General features: G+C 43.6%; 1 protein-coding gene across 1 annotated transcript; it reads left to right on the plus strand.

Annotated features, from left to right (window-relative positions):
* The first annotated feature begins 3,251 nt into the window (after positions 1-3,251).
* LOC141089225 (olfactory receptor 5V1-like) lies at positions 3,252-4,196 on the plus strand. The gene has a single exon (XM_073575547.1). The coding sequence runs from the start codon at positions 3,252-3,254 to the stop codon at positions 4,194-4,196; it is 945 nt and encodes a 314-aa protein (XP_073431648.1).
* Positions 4,197-11,664: the final 7,468 nt, after the last annotated feature.

Here is an 11,664-nt window from a genome sequence, read left to right on the forward strand (position 1 = left end):
TTACCATAAACAAGTCAGCAATTCTTCAGCCGGAGAATGTAAGTGTGCTATCGCTGTATAAATTTGCTAGGGGGTAACATGGAAAAAGAAGCTGGCAGATTCTTATTACATTTCCTGCTTTTATCTGGTGCATAATCGTTAAAGGCGTTGTCTGGTGTGAAACTACAAGTCTGAAATCATTCTATGTAATTGCAGACATGTGAATCCACATATCTTGTGCACTGCATGCTGGGGGGGATTCTCCGGTGCTTGAAGTATGGTATCTGCATACTACTGGACACAATCTGACTAGACTGTTTCTGGCCTTACTCAATACATGCATTGTGCGAGGCCACTCCATCTAGTTGGAATGTGTCCAAGGAACATGCAAATCGCGCACTTGCGGTCACCAGCACTGGAGAGTCCTCACGGCACGCAGTACACGAGATGTGAGAATTCACAAGACTGCAATCACATAGAGTGACTGCAGACGTGTAGTTTGAGACCAGATAACTCCTTTAACAGCCCTGATTCTGCTTGAGCAGTCACATGAATGGGAGCAAAACACCCAATAAGTTTCTTTTATTGTGTGTGGCTTTGATGAGGTACCAAGTGGGGTCAGAGTTGGGGCTTTAGTTCTCAAGGATGCTTATGTGGATACAAATCACCATACACAAGAGTATACAGTTGAATACAAGGAGAAACATAAGAGCATGCAATCAATTATATGTATAAAAATATCCAAATTTTATTACATATCAGTAATACAATGAGCATTTGCACTATATCTGGCCCTTGTATGACAATAGGGCATTATGATATTAGATACCATTTGTGCTATATTTCCCCTAATGGTGTTTTTGCCAGGTCTGTTCCATCTATGGTAGGCTGAGGGGTTGTCCCATGGGACATACTGTCCGCATCTATTTATGAGCACTTTCTTGTTACCTTTTTTTGTATTACTGATATTTAATAAAATTCGGATATTTTTATACATATAATTGATCACATGTTCTTATGTTTCTCCTTGTATTCATGTTAGCTTTTGAGCTTGTGCATATGGTGTTGGAGCGGGTGTTTTTCCTTGCTTCCATATCACCTTATATTTATGGGGTTCTTGTTGCTAAGAGTATACAGTTGTATGAAAAAGTTTTTGCCCACTTCCTAATTTTCTATTCTTTTGCATGCTTGTCACACTTAAATGTTTCTGATCACCAAACAAATTTAAATATTAGACAAAGATAACACAAGTAAACACAAAATGCAGTTTTTAAATTAAGGACTTTATTATTAAAAGAAATCCAATGCTACAGGACCCTGTGTGAAAAAGTGTGTGCTCCATAAACCTAATAACTGGTTGGGCCACCTTTAGCAGCAACAACTGCAATCAAGCATGTGTGATAACTGGCAACAAAGCTTTTACAATGCTCTGGAGGAATTTTGTCCTACTCATCTGTGCAGAATTGTTGTAATTCAGCCGCATTGGAGGGTTTTCGCATATGATCCACCTTTTTAAGCTCATGCCACAGCATCTCAATCTGATTAAAGTCAGGACTTTGACTAGGCCACTCCAAAGTCTTAAGGCTAAGGGTCCCGTTTCACTTAGCGACGCATCAGCGATCCCGACAACGATGCGACCTGTAGGGATCGCTGATGCGTTGCTAAATAATCGCTAGTAAGCTTCCAAACAGGCAGATCTCTTCAGCGACGCAGCAACCATCCAGCGATCAAACACAGCAATGTGCGCTGGCCAGCGGGACGCCTACGCTGAAAAAATGGCCCAGGACATTCCTGCGCGATCAGTGATATCCAGCAGGGGGGCCAGTCGCTGCTGCATGTCACATGTAGCGAGATCGCAGGCGAGATCGCTTTTGTGTCACAAAATCGGTGATGCATTAGCGATCTCGCTATGTGAGAAGGGGCCTTAATCTGTCAGCTGGATTTTGATAAGGAAACTTCAGGCATTGTCATGTGGTTCTTGTGTAATCAGTGTTTGAAGTTTTCAATTAATGATATTCCCATGTGGGGCGGAACTATAGGCAGAGTCTTATCTTCCAGCTCTGAGCGAGACAAACTAAGAAGAGACCAGCCCATAGGCCCACCATGAAGCACAAACATGTTCCTCATTATAGAGACAGAGAGAGTGACACACTTCTTGTGCTTCGGGGCGGGCCAGTGGGCAAGTCTTTCCTTGGTTTCTCTGGCTTAGAGAAGGAAGTTAAGACTCTGCCTACAGTCCCGTCCAGGAGCACAGTCATATCATTAACTGAAAACTTCTAAGGCTGGGATCACACTACCGTGTGTGATGCGAGAAACTCCCACAAGTCTCTAGCATCAACACCCGTCACTGCCACCGGCACTCAGGACCAGAGCTGTATTTCTAGGTAGTGTGATCCCGGCCTAACACTGATTACACAGGAACCACAAAATCGATGTCTTCACTCCAGGTATCACTTCAATCAGTTTAACAGTGGCAACATGACAATGCTTGTAGTTTACTTAGCAAAAACCTTCTAACAAATTAGTTTTAATTTTGTTTTTCTTATGCCATTCAGAGGTGGACTTGCTAGTGTGTTTTTGATCATTGTCCTGCTGCATAACCCAAGTGCGCTTCAGCTTGAAGTCATGAAGAAATGAACAGACATTCCCCTTCAGAATTTTTTTTAGACAGCAGAATTCATGGTTCCATTTACCACAACATGTCTTCCAGGTCCTGAAGCAGCAAAACAGTCCCAGACTATCATACTACCACCACTATATTTTATTGTTGGACCTTTGGAATTTACAGAATAAATTTACCAAATGGCTTTATCATGTGACTGGTCACAATGCTATTAGAATAGAAAAACTTGGATCTAAGGGGTAACATTTCTCCTCGTGGAGAGTGACAAGCCAGGCATGGCAAATCAGAGTGAGGAGATTTAAATGCCATGTATGCTGATAGGGAAATTAAATATGCAAATTGCCTGTTCAGAGAGGAAAAGGACTAGAACTCTAATGCCATCTATTGGAAGTAGAAATCCTAAATGCCAATATCGACCCTTTAACGAGCCTTGCCAGATGACAAAAAAACCAAACGAGAATCTCACTTTGCAGACACTGTGGAAAAAAAAAAGCTAACACACCATAACCATCATACTACTTTATTTCTCTTGATATATACTGTATATAGATATAGAAAATCCAACTATGTTAATATTCTAGTTCCGTAGACTTTATTCTTTTTGTGCTCATTACTCTCCTTTTCAGGAAGCAGAATCAATGCAACGGCAATGTTAAACACAACTAGAATAACAGAATTCAATATTTTGGGGTTCCCAGAAAATGCTGAAACTCGAATAATACTATTTACATGTTTCTTGACTATTTATGTGATTACGTTATCTGGGAATCTACTAATCATAACTTTAACAAAGCTGGACCCCAACCTTCAGAATCCAATGTACTTTTTCTTAGGCTATTTGTCTATGATTGACATTTGTTACATATCTGCTACTGTGCCACAAATGTTAGTCATTCTGGTGTCACACAACCGAAGTATTTCTTTTGTGGCTTGTATATTACAGCTATTTATTGTGATTCTTGTGGAGGGAGCTGAGTGTTTTCTTCTAGCCATTATGGCCTATGACCGATATGCAGCCATCTGCCATCCCTTGCATTACAGTATCATTATGCGCAGGAAAAAATGTTTTAAAATGCTCTTTACGGCAATGTTTTGGAGTACATTACACTCAGCTCTACACACATTTTTAATTAGTCACCTGCCCTTCTGTGATAATGCCATTAACCACTTGTTTTGTGACATTCCCCCTTTACTGAAACTATCATGTATAGATACCTATTTGAATGAGATTGTTCTTTTTGCAGTAAGTGGAGTATTTGTTGGACTGGGGCCACTTGTTCTTATTCTTGTCTCATATCTTTACATTGTTCTTACTATATTTAAAGTCACATCTGCAGCAGGAAGGAAGAAGATGTTCTCTACATGTGCAGCACATCTAATAATAGTCAACATTTTCTACGGTACCGGAAGCTTCACTTATGTGCGGCCAAAAAATAGTTACTCACCAGAACGCGACAAGCTTGTATCTGTTTTCTACAATGTGGCCACTCCTTTGTTGAACCCCATTGTCTACAGTTTCAGGAACAGTGAAATGAGGAGATCTCTGACACAAGGACGTAGAAGAATCACAGTCAAATGGTTGCAATATTCTTAATGTAAATTATTGAGGTTTCATTTTTGAAGATCTATGAAGTTGTGTCAGTCTTGAGAGACAGTAAAATAACTCAAGCAGTAGGTTGCCAGAATTACTTGAATGGAAGTATTTTAGAAATCCATCATGGTTCTAACTTACGTGTGCTAAACGGATCTGAATTACTAAATGTCAAATCGCTCTATGTTTTCTAAAAAAGAATGGTGGTTCTGAAGGGATTTCTCGGTGCACAGCATCCTAACATGTACAAAAGAACATTCAGAGTCCAATCCATGTAAAAATGGTGTTATCCCGTACATATTTGTAAAAGGGGTTCTTAGGTTCTTAAAGAAAAGAATAAAATAATTAATAAAAAAAGTCAAAAATCAATCCTAAAAAAAATTTTCAGCATCAGCAACTAATTGTTCCGCAATCAGTTGCACCCTGCTTTGTGCCTACAAGCTAAAGGATAGATTCACACAAGCAAATAAAAAACACGTTGAGAGTTTCATCCAGAAAAATTAGATGATTTTTTTCTCACTTGTCATCCATCCATTAATCAGCTGCTGTTAATCATCTACAAGACCATTTCTAGTTTCCTATCTTACAGAGCTGCTATTTATCCATAAAAATCTAACGTTTTCTTCACACACCAATAGACTTCAATTAGTGAGTCTCATCTGATTTACAGAAGAAGCTTCACTGTAAAGGCCCCTTTACATTTAGCGATGCACCAGCGATCCCGACCACGATATGACCCAGTCAGGATCGCTAGTGCATCGCTAAATGGTCGCTAGTGAGCTGCCAAACAGGCAGATCTCACTAGCGATGCAGCATCGGTCGGCGGGCAATTACTTTTCAGAAGCGGCGAGGGTGTCCGTCTTCCGCCTGCACCCATGGTTTGCTCATCGGCGCCACCAGGAAGCCGATGATGAGAAATGGCCCAGGCCGATCTCGCGCGATCAGTGATAGCCAGCGGGGTAGCCGGTCGGAGGTAAGTATCACATGTAGCGATATTGCTAGCAATATCACTGCTGCGTCACAAAATCGGTGACGCTTTAGCGATATTGCTAGGGATATCACTATGTGTAAAGCCCCCTTAAAAGATCACTAATCTGCACTGCTCCATTCAATAACATTGGTCAGAGTGCTGTCCATTTTTTTATGGACAACTTGTAGACCAAAAATATTGTTATGTGAACAAACTCTTACAGGAAAGATATCCTTTTTCACATCACAACCCCATCCTACTCCTTGCAGGTTTTTTTTTTTACATTCTATGGTTCTCTTACAGAACTCCAGAATAGTTTTACTTTCTAGAGGTCAAATTGTAACACCTCATTTAATTTTTTTGAAGTCATTACAAAAGTGTACTGACCCATGTGGCTTTGGTATCAGTACAATGGGGCTAGCCCACTCACTCTGGGACTCCTTGATGGCTCCCAATGGAAGCAATTGCTTCACTTCTGCAGCGATGGCTTGCCTCCAGGCTTCTGGCACTCAGTATGGTTTCATCCGTGCCCTTACCCGGGGTTCAGTGACTATGTCATGCTGGATCACCGAGGTCCGCCCCGGCAGCACTGAGAATAAATCCGTATTCTATTGCACCAGAACCCGAGCCTCCCGTCGCTGCGATTTGGTGAGAGCATCATTTATTTTTACCTGACCCCCAGTTGTGTCTTTGGCAGTGACCAAACATTCCCGGTCCTTCCAGTCTTTTAGCAGGTTGACATGGTACAGTTTCTCGGGTTTTCTTTTTCCGGGTTGGTACACTCTATTATTCACTTCTCCCACCTTCCCCCGTATCTCATATGGCCCTTGCCACATGACCATAAGCTTACTCTCTGGGGTGGACACTAGTACCAAAACCCTGTCCCCTTCTTTAAAGGTCCTGACTATGGGTCTCTTATTATTCGTGCAGCTCTGCGCAGACTGGGCATCCAACAGATGCTCCTTGACTATGGGCCTGACTGCCGCAATCTGGTCCTGCATGCTCGCCACGTGCTCAATCACACTCCAATGTGGAGTTGTTTCCTGTTCCCACATCTCCTTAGCTACATCGAGCAGCCCCCTCAGATGCCTGCCATACAATAGCTCAAAAGGGGAAAAACCTGTGGATGCCTGGGGTACCTCACGGATAGCGAACATCAGGGCAATAACATGTCCCAATCCCTCCCGTCCTTGGAGACCACCTTCTTAAGCATGAATTTAAGGGTCTTATTAAATCTTTCCACTAGGCTGTCGGTTTGAGGGTGGTACACCGACGTACGTAGCTGTTTGATCCAAAGCAGCTTACATAGCTCCTTGGTTACTTTGGACATGAAAGGAGTCCCCTGACCCATGAGAATCTCCTTTGGCAGCCCAAGGCAACAAAACATGGCAAACAGCTCACAGGCTATTAGTTTTGCCGAGGTGTGGTGGAGAGGTGTCGCCTCTGGGTATCGCGTGGCGTAGTCCACTATGACCAAAACATGTTGATGGCCCCGGACGGATTTCACTATGGGCTTTACCAGATCCATTGCTATCCACTCAAATGGTACTTCTATGATAGGCAGAGGTACCAGTGGACTCCGGTAGTTCGTGGTGGGTGAGGTTAGTTGGCACTCCAGACACGTGTCACAATGCCTCTGGACCTCCACGTAGACCCATGCCAAAAGAAATGCTGCAGTATGTACTCCTGCATTATTTTGGCCCTCAAGTGCCCTCCGAGCATGTATGTGTGGGCCATATCAAGCTCTGCCTGATGGAAGGATTGGGGCACCACCAGCTGTTCCACCACCTCATCCCAAATTTTATCCACCCTGTATAACAAATCCAGGTGGATAGCCATGTGGGGAAAAACTGCCTCGGCACCCGGTTGCTGAGCCACTCCATTAATCTTTATCAAAGTTTCTCATGCCCGGGCAAGGGTGGAATCCTGGAGCTGAGCTGTCCTGAACTTACAAGGAGACACTTCCAGCTCTGGAATCGGTGGGGTCTCCACGACCTCTCCTGCCAATACCTCTAGGGGAAATCTTACACTCTGTCCCTAGGTTAGCGACCCCTACGGCAGGTATCCCCGACTCTGGATCTTCGGGTTCCATGCCCGGAATAACATTTACCTTGGGATGGTTAAACCTGGTCTCCCACAGGGTTCAGAACAGGGGCAAGTCTCTTTCCAACACAGTCCCATATGGAAGAGTCTTCACCACTCCCACCACATGTCTTATTTGTGTCTCATCATATACCGTACATATACGGTTGGGGGGAAAAAGTAAGTGAACACTTTGGCATGACCTGGGTTTCTGCATTCATTGCTAAAAAAAATTGTTGTGTTAATATTATTTAATTATGTAATTGAACACAGTCTACTCTAACAACACAACCAGTTGTACTGTTCATTTTTTTTATTGAGACAGATTCACTTTGGTAAATGCACCATGAAACTGTCTTATGTGTGTTGCATTAAATTTATTTTGTGTTTTGGACACTTTTTGCGTGACAATGGAGCAAAGCTTAGGAGGAAAGGGGAGAGTTTTGGACGAGAAAAGGCTTGGCTTAAGTTACTAAGCTGTGCACCAGATTTTGGTGCAAATTTCTGGCAAGATGACAGCCAACAATTCATTGGTGCAAAGTTAGACTTTAGAGCTTAAAGATGCTGGAAATTTATCATACAGCACTGATAAATTTGGCACATTACAGAGCTGAGGTGAATATGGACTGTTCAAAAGTACTGTATATACTTGTGTATAAGCCGACCAGTGTATAAGCCAACCCCCCTAATTTTGCCACAAAAAACTGGGAAAACGTATTGATTCGCGTATAAGCCTAGGGTGGAAAATGCAACAGCTACTGGTAAATTCCAAAAATAAAAATAGATACAAATAAAAAGTAAAATTAATTGAGACATCAGTAGGTTAAATGTTTTTAAATATCCATATTGAATCAGGAGCCCCATATAATGCTCCATACAATTCATGATGGGCCCCATAAGATGCTCCATACAAAATACACCCCATATAATGCTGCACAAAGGTTAATAATGGCCCCATAAGATGCTCCATAGTATAATATGCCCCATATAATGCTCCATAAAGGTTATGGCCCCATAAGATGCTCCATAGATTATGCCCCATAAGATGCTCCATAGATTATTCCCCCATAAGATGCTCCATAGATTATGCCCCATAAAATGCTCCATAGATTATGCCCCCAAAAGATGCTTCATAGATTATGCCTTAATAAGATGCTCCATAGATTATGCCCCAATAAGATGCTCCATAGATTATGCCCCATATGATGCTCCATAGAATATGCCCCCATATGCTGCCCCATAGAATATGCCCCCATATGCTGCCCCATAGAATATGCCCCATATGCTGCTCCATAGAATATGCCCCCATATGCTGACCCATAGACTATGCCCCCATATGCTGCCCCAGAGAATATGCCCCCATATGCTGCTTCACAGGATATGCCCCCATATGCTGCTCCATAGACTATACCCCCATATGCTGCCCCATAGAATATGCCCCCATATGCTGCCCCATAGAATATGCATCATATGCTGCTCCATAGAATATGCCCCCATATGCTGCTCCATAGACTATGCCCCTATATGCTGCTCCATAGAATATGCCCCCATATGCTGCCTCCATATGCTGCTCCATAGACTATGCCCCCATATGCTGCTCCATAGACTATACCCCCATATGCTGCTCCATAAAATATGCCCCCATATGCTGCCCCCATATGATGCTCCATATATTATGCCCCCATATGCTGCTCCTGCAAAAAAAATGCCATACTCATCTCTCCTGCTCAGGACCCGGCACCTGAGATATTCACCTGCCCGGGGTCCATCGCTGCTCACCGCTGTCTGCACTTCCTGTGTCAGTGACTGTTCAGCCAGCAGAGGGCACAGCATGCACTAACCACGTCACCGTGCCCCATGCTGCCTAAACGTCACTGACACAGGATGTAGCAGACAGCGGTGAGCAGCGATGGACCCGGGACAGGTGAATATCGCTATACTTACCCCCTCCTGGCGAGGTCTCTGCAGCCCGCTTCTCCACGGTCTCCCTTCCTGTCTTTAGCGGTCACGTCATACCGCTCATTACACTCATGAATATGCACATATTCATGAGTTTAATGAGCGGTACCACATGACCACTGAAGGCAGGAAGGGAGACCGTGGAGAAGAGGGGGGCTGCAGAGACCATGCTGAGGGGGTAAGTATGATCTGTGACACCCCCGCTCCCCCTCCCCCTTCTGACCCCCAGGTATATGACTCGTGTATAAGCCGAGAGGGGGACTTTCAGCCCAAAAAAATGGGCTGAAAATCTTGGCTTATACATGAGTATATACAGTATATGGTTTTAATAAATATGCTTCAATGAGTAAACATTCATGCTGAAGGGAAAAGTAAGTGAACCTTTATGTGTATGATTTTTCTAAGAGTTAACTGCCCTGCATCTGTCTGCAGAAGGTCTTGTTTGTTTTCTTTGCAGAGTAGTGGCCAACTCCTGCGGTGCTAATGACCACACCTGGACCTAGGTGTGTATAACTCCCTACTTCCTGTTGGGCAGTACGGGTGTTATTTCCTATTTGCACTTCTCTGTTGAAGCTTGGAGCTGTAGCAGTCTGCTAGTGCCCTCTTGGAGTTTGGAGGGCATCTGCGTTTCTCTCTGAGTCTACTCAAGCTGTGTCCCCCTGGTCTCCTTTATTCTTACCGCTTTTAGTGTTAGTGGGATTGACTAGCAGTCATCCTGCCCTTCCTGGTGCACGGCTTAGCAGCAGGGTCACATAGGGATTAGGTATCCTGCCCGGCGATAGGTGCGGAACCTATATAGGGATAGTAGTACAGATAGGGTGATGTTAGATCAGTCTAGGGGTCTCCACTTCCCCCTTCCCTAGTAATTGGGTCCTCTTTTATAATCCCTTTGGTTTGCACTTAGTCTATCCTACACTGTGCGTGACAGTATCATATGATGTGACCAGATATATATTCATCTTTCCTAGTAAAATAGCAAGGTTGAAAAAAGATATGAATTTGTTTAGATTACATATATAGCTGCCAGGAATAATCCCAGTGTAAGGGCCCCATCACACATAGCGACTCACCAGCGATCCCGACAACGATATCAACGTGTCAGGATCGCTGGTGAATCGCTACATGATCGCTGGTGAGCTGTCAAACAGACAGCTTCACCAGCAATCAGCACAGCGACGCCGAGCGCACGGCATCGCTGTGTTCGTTAGTTACCAGCACGCTGATGCAGGGAGCTGGTAACTAACGTACACATCGGGTATCCAAGGGACATGCGTCCCTTAGATACCCGATGTGTACGTTAGTTACCAGCTCCCTGCATCAGCGCGTTGGTAACTAACGTACACATCGGGTATCCAAGGGACGCACGTCTCTTGGATACCCGATGTGTACGTTAGTTACCAGCAGATCGCTGGTCTCCCGCCTGTCACATGCAGCGATGCGTGCTGGCCAGCGGGAGACCAGCGACCAAAGAAAAGTTCAGAGGTTTCCCAGAGCAATCAGCGATACTGGCAGGGGGGCCGGTCGCTGATCACTGTCACACACAGCGATCTCGCTGGTGAGATCGCTGTTGTGTCACAAAACTTGTGACTCAGCAGCGATCTCGCTAGCGAGATTACTATGTGTGATGGGGCCCTAACAGTGGGATGTGTGATCTGGTATTAAGATAAAAGTTCACTTTCATACACATGATGCATATTAGATTAGATAAACTCACATGTAGCTGATATGGGATTGTTTAGTACACACTCAAAACAAATTTGCTTTATCTCTATATACATTTCTGATATATTTGATCTATTAGAGAGCACATCTATAATGTATAAAAGTGTTTCCTTTTTTGCATTTCTTTAATTTTGGATACATTCCTGTCTTTGCATAAAAATAGGTATCAAAAACTACCTTTAAGGGTTGTCTCAAGTTCTAAAATAAATACATTTGTAAAGTTGAAACTTTGCAACTTGACTCCTATTATAAATCCTCTCCATTCTCAAAAATGGATTTTTAATTCTTAATGTACAAGTTGTTAACTAGTTTAACAGCCACCCTGTAGCCTCAAAGTGGCGAGTTACCTAGGTTAGGAGCACGCACCGCTTGCTCTAAGCTTTAGAGCATGCTCATAAGGTTCTGAAGCTGGTTGGATTACTAGATCTGACAAGCCACATATCCATGCAATTCTCTCAATCTACAGATGCAAAACTATGTAACAGACTAGAAGAGTGCACATTCTCCTAAGCCTTATGCTAATAATCGCTGTCCGGTCTGATGGCTGTCTCCTAACTGCGCTTGGTGCCTTCTGTGTTCGTAATCGACGCCCTTCTGCCTTTTATACATGGCTGTCATCAAGGCCTATGATTAAAGAAATGCCATTCCTACTGTAAAGCATGGAGGTGGATTGCTGATGTTTTGGGGAAGTTTGAGCTACAAAGGCACAGGAAACTTGGTCAAAGTGGAAGGAAAGAT

Source organism: Dendrobates tinctorius, unplaced genomic scaffold (genome assembly GCF_039654945.1).
Source record: "Dendrobates tinctorius isolate UK_male_01 unplaced genomic scaffold, ASM3965494v1 ptg000044l, whole genome shotgun sequence".
Lineage (NCBI taxonomy): Eukaryota > Metazoa > Chordata > Amphibia > Anura > Dendrobatidae > Dendrobates > Dendrobates tinctorius.